At 47.8% G+C, this 17,154-nt stretch overlaps 1 protein-coding gene across 1 annotated transcript in view; it reads right to left on the bottom strand.

Moving 5' to 3' along the window:
• The window catches only part of MAML2 (mastermind like transcriptional coactivator 2), a 206,584-nt gene that overhangs the window by 9,894 nt on the left and 179,536 nt on the right, over nucleotides 1-17,154 (bottom strand). The window contains exons 3-4 of the mRNA XM_027467739.3: nucleotides 4,174-4,377; nucleotides 280-391 (exon numbers count right to left, since the gene is read on the bottom strand). Of these exons, the coding sequence (XP_027323540.3) occupies nucleotides 280-391; nucleotides 4,174-4,377 (316 nt within the window). The remainder of the gene's footprint in view (nucleotides 1-279; nucleotides 392-4,173; nucleotides 4,378-17,154) is intronic.

Here is a 17,154-nt window from a genome sequence, read left to right as displayed (position 1 = left end):
CACATCAGCCCCAGGCAGTGCTACAGGGATGAGCACCACCCTCTCCTTCCCTGTGCCTGAGAGGTGCAGTGTCAGCCCCGCTGACCCACCAGCTGCTTCTCCAGCCCATCCATCTCAGTGGTGGGGTCAGTAAGGCAAACAGCATGGGAGCAGCAGCCAGCACTCACTGCACTGATACCTAGAGAATCAACCCCCTGTTATCAGCACATGCTCAGCTCTTCTGGATGGTCCTGCAAGTGAAAGGAAGGAAAGAGTTTCGTTTAGCAGATGGGCACTTACCAGGATATTGGTTTGCTTGTTGCATATTGACCACGTTCCTTCTTTGATCTTTATAATCCGGTGGCGGTCGCGTCAAGTGTCTGTTCAGCTGATCTTGTGGAGTGATTTTCTCCTAGAGGATGAAAGTAGAAATACATTCGTTTGCTTTTCTTTGTTTTCCCAGCTCTGTGTTTTACCTGCCTCTTTCTTTTCTCAGTATGTACAAGCTGAAGCGTTTCTTCCCTTTATTCTCTCTGGTCCACAGGAGAGGATTTCAGTGGCATCTGCAAACCTGTGCCATCACACACTGAAGCCTGTATGGAAATCTTTCTGCTGATTGTCTTGTGTTTCAGCCTGTTCTAGCTTTCTTTAAAATCACCGAGAGCTGCTCAGCCTCTGAGAACATCGGCCATGTCTGCACAGCAGTACAAAGTCTCACATCTCGCATCCGCACCATCCTGCTCCCCTCACTTATCAGACAGAGGGGCTGATGGCTCCCCATGGCTCCCTCCCCGCCTGTGCAGCTGGGTTTGCTTACAGAGAAAGACAGAGAGCACAGAGGCAGAGCAAACACCCAGGTCCAACCCAAACACGCAGCCGGGATGCAGCTGGAGAGCACGAGGACCAGACCTGCAAGGACCACACCTGCCCCTTGGCTGTGTCAATATTCACCAGCCCATTCCACCCAGGCTGACCAGCTGATGTGCACAGCTGGCAAAGAGGATTTCAGGGATTTCAGCTTGCCATTAAACATGCTTTGTCCCATCCTTCCCTCTTATTCTTCTTCCTACACTGGAGGAGCTGCCACAAAAATCAACAAAACCCATTCCTTTGTCATCCCTCATATCTTTCCTCACCAGGGATGCTGGCAGGAGACATGGCCAGGGTTTGGCAAGGACTGTGCTGGGCTGGTTGTTGTTCATACCACTCACCACTGCCCTGTGCTCCCCCATACACGTACACGGCACTGTCTTACCTCTTACACCAGGAGTACAAGCACTGGGGAAAGGGCAGTGCAAAAAGAAAGCTGAAAAGGCCAAGTAGTAGGGGACATTTTTGATTTTGGGCCTGCAGCAGCACATGTCCAGTGAAGAAAAGATAGAAACCCAAGCCATGATCCCTTCCAACTCAAACCATTCTGTGATTCTAAGTATGGGCACTGGAGTCAGCAGCATGAGGTGAAGCCATCCCTGTTCCTGGACCCTGATGCTGTGACTTGGTGTCTGCAGTGTTACTGCCCAAGGACTTCTTGGTGAGGCCGCACTCAGAGTAGCTCTGGGCTCCCCAGTACAACAGGGACAGGGATTTAGGGCCACCGAGATGATGAAGGCACTGGAGCACTTCTGTGAGGAGAGGCTGACAGAGCTGGGGCTGCTCAGGCTGGAGAAGAGGAGGCTCAGGGGGATCTCAGCAGTGTCTGTGAACACCTGAAGGGAGGGAGCACAGGGGATGGGGCCAGGCTCTGCTCAGTGGTGCCCAGTGCCAGGACAGGAGGCCATGGACACAAACTGGCACACAGGAGGCTCCCTCTGACCACCAGGCACCACTTCTGTGCTGGGTGGGTGACGGAGCCCTGGCACAGGCTGCCCAGAGGCTGTGGGGTCTCCCTCCCTTACAACCTCCTGGCCATGGCCCCAGGCAGCCTGCTCTGGGTGTCCCTGCTTGAGCAGGGGTTGGACCAGATGGACCCAGAGGTCCCTTCCCACCTGAATTAATATGGGATTCTGGGATTATGATTTTGCAATATGAGGCACCATGGCAGGAAAACGTGACTCTGACCACCTCAGTCACAAATTTGTCACATTGCTGGTGTGTATGTGCCTCCTGGTGTCATGCTTACTGGTCACGCTTCACCCACTTCTCTGCAGCCCACTGGGCCTGTTTGTTGTGCTTGGAGAGCTGAAGAAGTTGTTGAGGAAGCCATCTCAAAGGCTCCCCATGCTCTCCCCCAGGTGCACCCCAGCCTGGGCAGGAAGGGAAATGACATTTCCACAAGGGCAGAGGCTGAGGGCATCCAGTGAACCACCAGCAGGTGCAACCCATGCCTGTATTTGCCCCAGGGAGCTTGGAGTTGCCTGAACATCAAACCAGCCCATCCATGTGGAAGAGCCTGGCAGGTGTCTGAAGCCGATTAGAGTCATTCAGGTGCCTGAAACAGCACACAAGTGGACTCTCTTGTGATTTTTTATTTTTTTTTCTTTTGCCAGGGGCTCTTAAAAAAGCAGAGGGAAGAGCCTTTCTTGTGGTATTTAGGCATTTCCCTAACACATTCTGGGAGTGAGTGGCCTGATTAAGATTTATAGGGCTTGTTTCAACATAGCAGCCAGCCCAAACCCTTGCAAAGAAGAAAGGCAAGTTAACTTCCAGGAAATCCCTGTGATACCTGCAAAAACTGCAGCTTGGCTTTGTGTGTATTTCTATGTCCACAACACAAAAGCAGATGCAAACTGATCTAAAAATCTCATTCTGTAGAGCTATTTTAATTTCTTTTTAGCTTTACTTATTTTTTAAAATAGCTGTATGAGCAATTACATTTTCATTTTGATAAAAATTCTGACAGAAAACTGCAGCACAGAGGTGACTTGACACTTCAGTTCTTTTCTGCATAAATTAAAAAGCCAACAACTATTTCCTTTATAGGGCAAATGAAGTCCTTAACTTCAAACTCGAGCTTTTTAAATTGTATTTTTGGAATGGAAATACATTTGTAAACAACGAGATATTATCTATAAAATCTGAATAATTTCTGCTTTGAAAACATCCACATAAAACCATGGATGTTTTTCCATTTCTGTGTTCTTTAATTATTCAACATCATTCACTAAGTATGCCAGTATTTCTGAACTTATGTTTTTATAGAGAAAAGAAAGTTTGGATTCAAAATACCAGGCCAGCATGATAGGGTCTACCCTGTAGGCTGTCCATATGCCATAGCCTTGGGGTCTGCTGTCACTGCAGCCTGGTGCAAACTACTACTAGCAAAGTAGGTGGCAGTGTCACCTCCATCCTTCTCCAGCATCCTCCCTGCAGCCCTTCCCTAGCTGCAGCAGGCCACCAGTGTTACTTTCTGCTTGCCCAAAGGATGTGAGAGGCTCTGCTCCTCTAGGACTTTTCTTCTCCATGCTTTGGCAAGCAGAACTATGGAGGAATGGTGAAGATGAGTGTGCACAGTGCATGTGATACTGTTTTGGGCAGATGGTCCCACTGCACTGCTGATGGGTCATGAAGCACCTTCAGCGGACTCAGTTTGTGTGATATCAATAGCAGTGCTATTTTCGTGGAACAAAACTAGTGAGTTATAGCATTTATCTTTCCCAACAAGATCATGCCTCAGAAAATGACTAGGAACTCCCAATTGCTCTCTCAGATACTGAGGGATAGAGAAGAACTGGTTACAAATATCTGGAAATGCATAAAGAGAAATGGAGAAAGGAAGATGCATGGATGATCCCAGCCAAGCACACAATTCTGTCTTGAACACTAAAATCAGTGTACCCAATCTTTGTTTACACACAAGCACTTCATACCACACTGCCTAGGTTGCAGGGCCTGGAAGTCAGCTTTCTTCTGTGGTCAAAGCAGTGTCGCAGTGCACCTTAGCTTACCTTACTTGGGAAACAACTGAAAATATTCATCCGCCTTGAATTTAGCATATGCTTAGACTGTTCTTATAATGAAGCAACAGTAGCTCAGATACTTGAGTTGTTTCACATAAACCCAAGTAGGTTTCAAAAGGGCTTAGCAAAGTGCTGAAAAATATGAGGCACACTCTAAAAGGTCTAGGCTTTGCCAAAATGACCTCAAAGTCTTGTGGGCTTTCTTCTCCCTGTCTTAGCTTTCTTTTCTATTGTTTCCATGAAAATCATGAAAATTTTTTTTTTTCTTTCCTATAAAATAAGGGATTGGAAAACTTACAGCTTCTGCCAACATCTGCTGCTGTAGAAGGAGTTGTTTTTGCTCCATCATTTGCCGTTGCAGAGCCTGTTTCTTTTCCATCAGTTGCTGATTCAACATTGATTGCTGGGATGAGTTCATGTAACCACTTCCAGTGTTTGGATTTGAGCAAGAACTGGAGCTTGGAGTGGGGCCAGCTCCCTGGCCTACCACAGAGTGTTGATCCTGAAACAGAAGAAATGGCTTGTGGAGGATGAAAATAATAACAAGCATCAAGAAAAGGAAATAATCCTTTTTATACAATTTGCTCAAGTACAGGACACAGCCCACAGACGCTCAGGACAAGTGACCGACACAAAGGCTTCGACAAAATAAGAAAGTGATGGGGTAACTATATCGCTCGTGGAAGACTTTGAAAACTTGCCAGGTGGTTCCAGTGGCAAACCTCAGCGTTGTACCAGGAGCTTGGGAAACGCTAACAGAAGTAACTGAGCCGTCCTGGGGACCTTTCCGGAAACTTCCACTGGGCTGCATGGCAGGCTGTTTGACCACAAGGGAACAAACTCTGCATCTGCTGGCTCCTACCATCTGGTGAGCAGCAGCAAGGGTTGTTTAGAGCCTCGTTGCTGGAAGAGCCTCGTTGCTGGAAGTGACATCTATTGTTAGAAAACACAGGAGTCACAAGCTGTGACTTTGCGGTGGAGCGAGTGGTGCTGTTTCCATTTGTCCCTTCACCTCCCTCATGAGAGCAATCTCTGAGAGATTGCTAATTGTCTCCCATTAGCACAGGGTTCAATAAATGGGCTTAGAGCTTGCCAGCTTCCTTGGTAAAATAAATGTGTAACTGGACGGGTCTTTGAAGGGGGCTTTAGGGTCTCCCCAGTCTTTGCTACGGACCTAGGTCTGCTTCCTCTTCCCCATGGGCAGCTTATGAGGAAGGGATGGCAAAAAGTCATCTCACGAGGCAATGGGGAAGGTACTTGGGAACTCCAGACCATGAACATCCAGGATCCAAACAGACCTGGGATGACAATATGCTGTTCATTTTCTTTCACCCGTGGTTTCTCTTGGCACAATATGTTTTCTGTCTACTTGCTCCACCAGGGTTTGGTACTTGGACCTTCACCGCATGTGGGAAAGAGCTTTCTCAGTCCGCACACAAGAATGTGTTAGCCCATAAAAACATTCAGCCTGTGCTGGCTGTCACTCAGCAGTCAGATATTTCTTAGCTGCCCAGCTGCACAGAAAACAGCAGAAACTGGGGAGATCACGACAGTTTAGAGAAACATTGTTTTTCTGGCTGCCTTGGTGCAATTCCCTGTAGGCACCCCACTGCTGGATCCTGTCCAACCTACCAGCCAGCAGTGCAATTGCCCCAGAGCTCAGGAATCAATGAAAACTGCAGCCTGGTGTTGCCTGGAAGGCCCCAGCTCAGTCTCAAGGAGCGGTCCCACCTTCTGGGCACTACCCTGGGGAAGCTCTGCTCCAAGGCCATCGCCTCCCAAGGCACCCAAGGAAATAAGGACTGGCCGGGCAGCCTACCCATACCCTAAAGACCATGGGGCACTGATGCTGATCGCTCTGGAAACCCCAGGGAAGCTCATTTCTGTGCCTTAGTTTTTGCTCAGTGCCTTCAGCACACAGACGCACCCCCTCACACACAGTAACATGCACACTGCAAACTAATCCAACTTATCTTTATACCATCTGGCATGGAAGAAACACAGCGATTGTTATGGTTATTTCTATTTTAAAATAATTCCGTGGCTTTTAGATGGGGCCGCACGAGTGCATAGCTAGCTAGATAAAAGTATTCGACGTCTCTTAACGAAATAAAAACCATGACTTTCTGCTGGAGCCACCTGCAGCCCCCAAGGCAGTGTTACAAACCCACCCTCGAAAATTTATTGGGCTCTTACACAATTATATCCCGCACACTTTCCTTCAGTTCCAGAAGGAATCCAGGACTGCTCGGCATTGCCACATTTTTCAGCCCTTATGTTAGCTGCAAGATAGAAAATACCTCCTCTCAACAGACCTGCTTGCCAAGTTGTTGCGCAAACTTTTTTGTCTTTCTTAAAATATTTTGAAAAGAAAAATATGTTACAATAAATTGGCTTTGACTCCTATATTCAAATGACACTCTAGCTTGAACCCGGCCACATGTTACATCCATTAATAGGTTTCATCTGCTGTGCTTTCGCACAGATAATGCAGGCTCCACCAAATGCGCCTTCATAGTCCAGCCTAAAAAAAAAAATCAGCAACAGAGCCCAACCTTCCCTCTCTCCCTCATCCCCTGCCAGCTCATGTGAGCTGTGGGAAGGGACTTTGTTTTCAGATAAACTGGGCAGTGTCCATTCACACTACCTATAAAAGAAAGCTTTTCTCTAACAGCAACTGGCGCAAAGCTCTGGCTGCTTGGCAAAAGGGCCCTGAGAAAACAGTATAAATCGAGAACTTGGAGCCAGTTTGTTTTTTTGCATTCAGTCCTTTCTCTGCTGTTTGTGAAATGTCAGCGTGAGCCTGTGAGGCTGTGGTGTGATCCTCGTCTGCTCTTCTGTAGCAGTGATGAGGCAGGAGAGGGCAGAACAGCTCCGGGGGCTAGCTGTGTGCCAGCATCCCCCTTCCCACACCTTGCTGTGCCCCTCACTCACATCCCCACGGACCTGAAGGTGACCCTGACATGCCACCAGTGACACGGCACTCTGCCCCTGTGCCTGGACAAAGCATGCTACCCTCCATGCAAGGGAAAAGCAGCTTGGGGTTGCAGCTACCCTGATTTCACCGAACCATGCCATCCCACACCATAGCCTGCTCTGCTACAGCTCCACGCCTCTGAGGTTGCCCCCACGTCCCTGGTGCTGGGGTACAGCCACAGCAGTGCTCGGGGTGCCAAGGCAGAGCCCTCCCTGGTGTTACTGTGAGGTACAGGAGCAAGGAGAAGCAGGAAGAGCAGCAGGGGCAGTGAAAGCACTGCTGAGCTGGTAGCACAACTGGGGGTTTGTCTGCAAGCATCACAAAGAACATTTTGCTCCAATGTTTAAATTAGCAGTAAATCAAAACATTGAAAACTGGGTTTGCTTTTCACTTTCCCTGATGCAGCTGACTTGTATTTATACAAACATTTATCCTTTTCCTTTCCTTTCCTTTCCTTTCCTTTCCTTTCCTTTCCTTTCCTTTCCTTTCCTTTCCTTTCCTTTCCTTTCCTTTCCTTTCCTTTCCTTTCCTTTCCTTTCCTTTCCTTTCCTTTCCTTTCCTTTCCTTTCCTTTCCTTTCCCTTCTGGATTCAAGAAACAAGGAATTAAAGGGAAAAGAACACAACGACACGCTCAGAGTTATTCACCGAACCCACTCACTGACTGCTGTGTGCCTCACCAAGAGCTGCTTCCCCAGCACTTCCCAGGGGAGGAGCTGGGTGACTTTGTGTCCACCCAGTGACCCGTCCTTTGCCTTTTGTTCCTCTGTGAGCCCCTGGTGTGCACCTCCCCTGCTTCTGCTGGCATCCTCCTTCCCACAGCCCAAAATTCAGCTTCTCCAGCGGCTCTCAGGGCCAAGCTCAGAGCAGTACCAGGCTTACATGGAAAAAAAAATAAAAATCTCTGAGCCATCTCTTTTCTGCTGCATCTTGTGCACGCACAGACACCCTTCTGCAAAGTGCTGGGCTTTCCACGGACGTCTCGGCCCCAGGTACCATGTCCTGGCCTCAGACAGGGAAACCAAACAGCGGCAGGGCCGTGGCAGGCTGCCTGCAGAGTAAGAGCTTTTTCAGCTATACTGAGAAAAAAGAAAGCAAGAGCGTTTTCTTATTTTTAGGAATAACTCCCACTCGGGACTGGAATGCAGAGGGCTGCTTCCCGCGCCAGGGTACGCTGCGAGAGCCCCAGGCAGCTCCCGAGGTTGGGGCGATTTGCAACAGCTGAGGATCTCGTTTACGTATTGGGGCTGGAAATAACACAGACCGGGCAGAAATGCAGCCAGCCTGATTCTGCCTTGCCTCATTGCTTGTTCGGTATCTCTCCGAGCACCTCGGGCTTGTTCAATCTTTTTCCATATGGGCACGTAACAGCACCAAAGTGCATCTCCTCTGAGCTGAGCTCTCTGACTTCCATCAGATTCCCCCAAAATGCCTTCCAGAGCCCTCCCTTCACTACAGAGAGGGACCAGGCTGTATAATTAGGCTCTAGGTGCCTAATTTAGACAACCAAGCTAGAAGCCCAAATTAGATGATAGGAACATTCCCTGACACTCCTAATTTTAGATGCCTGTAGTCACACCTAAGTGAGATGCCTGGCAGAGCGGGTGTGAACAACCAAGCACTGGTGAACTGCTTTTTAAGGATGCTGTACAGAATGACCCAAAAGCCTTTCGAGTTAATCACGCAGAAGGCATTGTTACAGGTTGGATTTCATCTAATACCCTGCCAGAGAGGGCTTTACGGTTTCTAGCAAAATCACAGTCATACATGGATTTGAGCCTCTCAGTTAGCCAAAATTAGAGGAAATAGCGTTTGGAAAAAAACTGAAAATTGCAAGATCCCAAGACCTGTTTTTCTATGTCCAATATCTAGAGATGCAGCTGGGTGAGGAGTGCAAAATATTTCCATTAAGTAATTTTGTGGAGTGTTTATAAGAAGCTGGCTCAGCCACATGAGGCCATCTCCTGTGTTTTTCTCCTCGGACCATCTGAGCTCTCAGGACAAATACACTCAGGGCCAACCATGTTTTCAAGGCACATGCACGAGGAATCACGGACACCAGCGCTGGCAATTTCACAAGCCCAGGCTATCTGCCAGAAATACTTGTGCCTTCATCCAACCAGGGAAAAGAAGCACATGCTGTGTCAGTCCTCCAAAGAATGGAGCTCAAAGAGGAATCGTGGGCCTATCGCCCCAGATGCTGCGACGCTGGGAAAGATTGTGACAGTGGGGAGCCCGTGCCTCGTTTTTGCAGCTCCAGTGAAGTGACAAGGCTGGGGGACACCTCCAGCAGGCACCCAGCTTGCAGAGGGAGATGTTCTTCAGCACAGCCAGCTGCTGGGACAGCCATACAGCCACACTTTTTAAAAGGGCAGGGTTTTCTGACTCACCGAAAGGGAGGTGGGTCACCACGTGGGGCTGCCCCAAACAACTGCCACCAAGTTGCACCGAACCCTCCACTGGCCCCAAAATGTGTCTGAGAGCACTATTCCTGCTGTGCAACCAGCTGTGCTTGCCCAGGAAGGACTTTGCTCCTATTTGCATCCAGGAGCTAGCTGCTCCAGCTCTCGTGGAGGTAGCACGGGCATCTTCCTGGGGTGCAGCATGCTGCCACTCAGAGAGTGCCATTTCCTAAACGGCACGGTAGAGCAGGAAATCTGGCATTGCTCTGCTAAGCCCCCGTCCATCATCCTATCATCCACCACCTGGATCTCCCTTCCAGTCACCTGCAGGCCAGCCGAGGAGCTGTGCTCACCAGCAGAGTCCCACAGGACTGCAAGAGGGCAAAACCAAGGGATGTTTCAAAAGCTTTTCCCTCCTATTTTTTTTTTGACTCCTGCAACATTTCTGCATTTTCCATCAGAAGTAAACCTATAATATTTAAGAAATTTATATGTAAAAATAACAAAACCAGATACCTTGCACAATCTCCTAGCTAAAAATGGGTGATCTGCTATCTCGAAGGAGTCGATCCCACTTTTGATGAGAAACCACAGGAGTTTTACAGATAGATAGCTATTTATGTAGCTCTTCATAAAAACCCTTTATAGCTTTTTGCCTTCTGAGCACCGCCAAGCAAGCTGCTCACTGCTGAGATCCCTGTGAACCGATTTCCAGCCGTCGGTGATTTATTTGCCGTCTCGCCGTAATCCCCAGGCAGGAGGAGGCTGCTTGCGGGAGAGCCGCACAGCCCTATAGCCACTAGCAGGCACTCTTACAACAACCTTTCCACCCAAACCCGTTAAAACTGGGCAAAGTGGGAGCTGCGCCTTGCACGGAGCGGGGATCGGCTCCAGCCCTTGCACAACCACATAGCAACAGGCCCAGAACAGAGCCTCATTACCAGCCTTGTCCGACAAGCCAGCCTTTAACGAGAACAAAGGTTGACAGTGATTAATCATTAAGCGGTTCCTTGTTCCCTCCTGCACGTGTTGGAGGCAGCCTCCTGCCGAGGCAGTCTGGCATGTTTCCTGTCTGCCTCGTACCAGGGCCCGCACAGGGCTGCCTTTTCCCAAAGCCAAGCTGAAGGAGCTGCCTCTGCTCCTGAGCACGGCGAGTGCCGAACGTCCTGCACCCTGCAGAAATAGTAAACCCTCGCCTGTACGTCTGGTCGCTGCACGTTGGGCCGAAGCGGGGTTTTTTCACCTCAGAAACGTCCCCAGGGCCGCCAAGGCTGGCTGGCCGCCATTTCGCCGTGTGCACCGCCACCAGCTTTTAACGCGCTCTCCGGGCGTGAGGAGTATCTGGAGGTCTCTGCCCCGCAGAGGTTTTGTTTATTTGTCATGAAAATGGCACGCACGTGTTGAAAGCCCAACAGAGGAGCTTATTGTGAAACGTCTGCATCTGCACAGGGATGTTGGCTCCACCGAAGCTCCAGCTGATTTCGATGGGGCTACAGTTTCCTCCCGGGTCCCCACCGGGCCACGGGTGGCACTCTTGGCTTGCAGTGACCGCAGCTTACACCAGGACAAGGTCCTGGTTTGTGCAGACACTAGCAAAGAGCCCCCACTGGTGCACCTGGGCAAAGACTCTCTGTAGGGAGCGCTGGTTTTCAATGCCTCATGTGCTCTAACCTACCACTGAAATGTGTGCCAAGAGGATAAATGATGAAGACTATCAGTTTTTCACAAGATCAGACACATACCGATTCGCTCCACTTCAGCATTATCATCTGCAGCGGTTGTAATGTGCAATACTCACGCTGCAGTGAGCCAAGCCCTTCAATTTACCACCACACAATTGCAGGGAACCAAATTAGAGAGGTTTAAGGAGCTGCCACTCCTCCAGCCAGAGCAGGGGCTGGTGTGAGGGGACCTGGTTTGCCTTCAGGACGAGGTACATGCATGCTTGCAGGCTCTCTGCCTCCACAAAGGAGTGGTAATTCCCAGCTGAGGCAGTGAAAACTTCCTAAACTGACTGAATTAAACACTCCTGATTATCTGCCTGTATCTTTTATGTGGGTATATGTTATCTGTGGGTATGCATACCTTATTCATCTAAACATTCTTGTCTCTTTGCCATATGTTCATTATCATTCCCCCAAATTAGCTAGCCTGAGGATGATACAGAGCATGGAAAATTTCAGCCCTCTTAGAAGAGCCACAAGCAATCAAAAACAGGGGCTTGGAAGAGGAAGCAATGGGCGAAATCAGTAGTAGGTGGCACACTCCGGCACATGTGCTTACACGAAAATGTCCAGTTTGCAGAGAAATGCTAAAAATTACCCTGAAGACTGACATATATCAGGCAAGAGAGCAATCTCCTGTCTCTTTTGGCATGCCATCCTCATGTTTCCCTCCCTGCAGCGAGTCTGACCGTCCCACTGACCCAAGGGCAGGTGGGCACCATGTAGGGGGAGCGTGGTCCAAAGATCCCTGAGGTTGTGGAGACCCGGGCTGATAAATGATACGTGAAGTAGCTAGGTGTGGAGTGTTCTCAGAGGCCTCTCTTTGTGCTCAAAGATAAGCCGGGGGACATTCAGCTGAGGGACATTTAGCTCAGAAGGATGCTGTGTGCATGCAGCCGTCTTCCAAGCATGAGCCTGCTTCGTCACTATAGGATCGGGTCAGGTCCAATGCTATATTTGCAAAGCAACGACTTCCTAAGAGATCTAATAGAAATGGGGTAAAACACTCTGTGCCTCTTCTTCTTGATCATAAACACTAATGCAAAGTTCAATAGAAAATTGCTGTAATTTATCCTCTTGATTTCCATGTTATTCCCTAGTTTCATTAACTTTTCCCACTGGCATTTGTCTAGGTTCTCTTTGCACCTCCTATTTCTCTCCTCATATAAGACTCACCCTCTGCATTAATTCCATTTTAAACACATTTGTGTCACTTCTAAATAACAGCCACAAAAAAGGGGGTGGTGAAACACTGAAATTTCTCCTCAAACAATGAAACAAAGCAAAGCAAACACCACAAAATGCCTGTTTTTCTGCAGGAGGGCAAGGGGGAGCAGGCAACCTGAACGAAACATTTAATGAAGAAAGAAAAAAAAATAATTAAACAAAGAGCAACAACAACAGAAAAACCACATCACTGCAGCCAAACACTTGAATACAAATGGGCACAACATGGGTGACATGACTGTCAGGGGCACGTACGAAGATCAAAGCCCTCCTGCTGAGAATACGCAGCAAGAACATGAGCATCTTTAAACGGGAGCCTCCTGGGATCTGCTCTCTAAGCTAAGGGCTCGGAGCTCCGAGGGAAAACAATGCCAAACACTGAAAAGCAGCGCGGGAGGAACGGAGGAATGCCTCTGACCTGGGTCTCCACGCACTGATTAAAGCCCCGGGTGGCAGCCCTGGGGCGGGCGGTGGGGCTGCATCTCTTTGTTCCACGTTGATGACAACGGATGCCAGCAGAAATCGGCGGCTGGGGCTGGGGGACAAGCGGAGGAAGCAGCGTGGCTTCACCGGGTATGCTGTGGGCTCTCAGCACTTCAGGTCCGAGGGGCAGCAGAGCCAGGTGAAGCTCACCCACTTCTGCCTTCAGCCTGGCCATCTGCAGGGCCAGCATCCCCACCACGGGATGCAGCTGCTGCTCGCTGCCCCTCTGGTGGCATTGCTGCCTGTGGCAGTTCTCAGGAGGATTGCCTTCAAACTACCACACAGTCAGTGCCTTTTTTATCCAGTTTCAGAAGAAGAAAAGGTCAGTCAAAGGTGGCAGAAGGCCTCTAACCACTGTGTAATGGCATAGGTCCTGCAAAAGGAACCAGGCTCAAAGAAAGGCCCAACACTGTCTGGATGTAGTGATCCAATTCTTCTATTTTTTTATCTCCAACCTTCAGAAAGCTGAAATGGAGCCAGCTGCAGAGGTCAGCATAGCTCGGTCCACCAGGGACTAGTCCTGCCTTGGACAGCATGTCTGGGAGGAATAATCTGAGGAAGGCCTTCCTGAAATCAGATGAAGCTAAAAAGAAATTCTACTTCTGGCATTTATTTAAGCTATTTACTGCCTCAACCTTGCAGCGTGGGAAAGAAAAACAGACTCTCCGGGGCCTGCCGTATTCCAGCTATCAGATAAAGCATGACTCAGGAGAATGGGAAGGTTGGTGCCAACAAAAACCTTCCTGTACTTCTTCTGCTCACTTCGCATTATTCTTGTGCAAGCCCTGCTTTGCGCCCACCATTTAAAAATAGAACTACTCACGTATGAAAGAGAACAGGTGGGCAGGGTATCACAAGCTGTGCTCTTATTCACAGGGGAATAAATTCCCCCTGCTTGTTATTAGCAAGGGGAAAGTGCAACCGCAATTGCCTGTGCCTACAAATCATCCTCAATTTGCGTTGTGGTGTTTCCCACAATTTGGGAAACAGCAAAGGTCAGTACCAGATAAACTCTAGGCTTTCATTAAGGGAAAACGGCATCGTCTTCTCCTGCCAAAGAGGCCCCAGGGAGATGCAGATTCTCTCCATCTTCTTACAGAGGTGGAACTTGGCCCATGGCTGGAAGATCGACCTCACCTCTTTCTTTTCTCTCATTTTCTCTAACGCTACTTCTTAATTAACCTACCGAGAGTGTTAGTGAGCTTATCCTGGCACCATCAGGTTCTCTTTTCTGCTCCTAAGCGTGGCTGTGGCTACATGCTTTGCTTTAGCTTTCCATGTTCCTGCTATTCTGTCTGGCGAGGTGCTTTGCTCCTTGTTTCATGTGTCAGCAAAAATGCAAATGAAGGAAACGTCATTGTGAACTTCACTTTGCTGAAGGCATAGCCTGGCTTCGACTGCTACTCAGCCTCCAATGCCAGCAGGGGGGAAATTCTTCACTGTGCTCCCCACTGGCATTGTATTTCCCACCCCAGCCCTTTCTACTGCATTTCCTCTAAAATATATATAAGTAGCATTATCTTAAGAAGCAACTAATATAAAAATCCCTTGTGAACATTACACTGCTCAGCTTTTCTCCAACAATTTGGAGCTTTTGAATGCAGTCCAGGAAGAAGACAGCAAACAGACTTGAGAACGAGGATTTTAAGCAGCACCCTGATGGTCACAGCCACACAAGTTGCTAAACGTGTAAACTATGAAAAAATTCTGCTTATTGGCATCGGGCTTTTCAGGTGGCAGAGAATATTCTGCTCACTGCCTGGTGGCAGAGCTGAGGAGGTAACTGCAATACGGAGCCTTTCATAGGCATCCGCAATGCCTGTGGAGATGTGTTGGACCAGATAGCTCAGACAAAATCCCGAATCAGAAACACCCAACTCACCCTTAACTGTGCTTGCATAAAAAGGAGGTGAGAAAGCAAAAGGAAGACTACAAGGAGAAGACAGTTGAACTAAACAAACTCAGCGGGGTTGCACTACATTCTGTAAATACTCGGCTAGAAAGCACGGAAGTTAAAAAAAATGTTGGCTTGGCTTGGTTTGGCTTGGCCAGAGGTCATCTGTTTGCAGGCCTGACAGCTGGACAACAATATAGGACAAGAGAAAAGCATTCATTTATTGAAAACTTGGATTATTTAGGATTTTAGATATTCTAAGTCTGCATATTTGTTCTGCTGAAAAATGATCTTGACACCCGTTTTCCGGTCCTGAAAAGCAAAAGTTGGATTCAATCTTGGGCAATAGCAAGCATATTCCTCCTTTAGCTTCAAAATAAGGTTTAAATGTGATTTACTTGGCTCACTGGTTTGTACTGTCTTGTGCAGAAATAATTTTTATCCCAAGCGAATGGATCTTCCTGCAAGTGTCTGGGCCAAATAAAAGCTTCTGGTAAATACTTTGGATGCTACAGGCAGGAGAAGTCTACTGGGCTGGATGCTCTGTGGTTTCAGAGGAGGCGCATCGGACACAGAAGAATTTACCTGGATTGAAGGGCAAAAATCTTGTGATCATGAGTTCACAATATTTGGAATACTGTGATAACGATTTGATGCTGGGTGGCAAGGAGTTGTGATGTGACATTTGTGAGGTGAAGCTGGTTTGATACTACCAACCCTGACAAATCGTTGGAGTAAAGCACTTCTACAGTGCTGTGACCCCCTTGTTATTACAAATATAGACGTGATAATGATGCAAATAATGTGAGTTTTAACCAATGTGTTGAAATATGTATGATTATTTAAATTGGATGGCTTGGGATGTGTAGGGCTAAGAAGGGCAGACTTAAGAAATAGTTGCTTGGCATGCTAAAGAGCTCCTCTGGGGTCATCTTGTTCTCCAGACTAAAGAGGTGTCAAGTTCAGGGAATAACCTCTTACTAGAAAGGTCTTGCTCTGTAAAAACGCTTCCTTGATTTTCATAATAATGTTAACCGTGCCTCTTCATTCAGCCTGTGCTTTTCTGTAATACTGTTTTGTGCCACTAATCAGAGTTGAATCTAACAAAAATAAAGTGTTTATTAAGCTTTATCTAATCTCAATCTAATCTGACAGCAGCAACCCACATCTGCTGCTCTGCTGTGCGCTCCAATTTGGACCACCTACTGTACATGGGTAATTAGGTGTCGCAACTGCTACAGCATCGACATTCAAGGGAGTGCTGAGTGATTCAGACAGCCATTGCAATGCCCTCAGCCACCAGTCCCTGCCTTTATAGATGTGCAATGGGCAGGAGCTGCTGTATTGTCCCATGTAAAAGCCTGAAATGGATTCACTTGGTGCTGTTAAGAAGTTGGGCACCCAGTCCAGGCACCCAGGCTCTCCCTGGTGTTTGTGGGGAGAAGGTGACTCCTTGACTCCAGAGTGTGCCTGGTTGAGTCTGGCCTCTGAAATGGGTGACATGAATCTGGAGGTGCTTCTGCTGAGTGGAGGAGTAAGGAGGCTGACTTGGACATGACACTGTGTGTTAAAATGAGACAATTCTCATCTGATGGTAAAAAATCAGAATAAGGCATTGCACGGACACTGCATCTGGAGTAGCAGATTCAGGAGCCAAATGCAAACACATTGGAAAGATCCCACTGGGCTTCAGACCAGGCTCTGTCACAAAGAAAAGCTCCTACTTTCTGTGATACGCTGGAGGGGAAGCAGGCCAAAGGATGCACAAAATGATGTACTTCTTCTCACCTCATAAAGAGGGAAAGCAAATGAAATGCAGAGAAGAGGCGTGTTGTGCCACTACCCTTTTTGCATTATCTTCACATGCAAAGCTTCTTTGTCATGCTGTTCCTCCATTCTACCATTGGTAGAAAAGGCTACGGTCATGTAATGACATGGATTAGAAAGAGACTGTCTTTGCCTTTAAAAAATAAAATAAAATAAAAAAGACACTTCCTGATCATGCTCTTCTGTGCATCAAAGTTAGCAATTGAGCCCATGACCCAACAAGATGTTTAAATTTCTTAATTTTCTCATCCTGATATCAGTGGGGTATTTCTACTGTCCAAAGAGCTCCTCATAATTACATTTCAAATATTCTTCTGCATGGTTCTGGGTATTTTCAGTGTCCACATAAAGACTGTTCCCATATTTGCAGTATTGTTCTTTTGCCCAGTTGTGAGGATGAACTAAAGTTTATTGTTTGGGATGGCCAGGTTGAAAAACAGTGAGCCTTTGGTGCCCTAGAAAGAAGTAAGGAAGACCAGTGCCTAGGTGAATTGGCATTAAAATATCAACTTTTTCTGACTTTGATTCCTACAAGCCCTGAAACCATTATCAGACAAGAGAGCCGAAAGGCATTATTATCTTGTGTTACCAACATTTCCATTCCTTACACACCTTTGAAACTATTAAGATACTAAGAGGGCAGCAAGCATGCCATGAATAGCTTCATTTAGCCTGCAGAAATCCTGGTACTGGCAACAAATTTGGGGAATGCAGAGCCCCAACCTTCTTCAGAGCTCCTCCTTCAGA

Source organism: Anas platyrhynchos, chromosome 1 (genome assembly GCF_047663525.1).
Source record: "Anas platyrhynchos isolate ZD024472 breed Pekin duck chromosome 1, IASCAAS_PekinDuck_T2T, whole genome shotgun sequence".
NCBI classification, from domain to species: Eukaryota; Metazoa; Chordata; class Aves; order Anseriformes; family Anatidae; genus Anas; species Anas platyrhynchos.
This window is presented reverse-complemented; position numbering and strand designations above follow the sequence as displayed.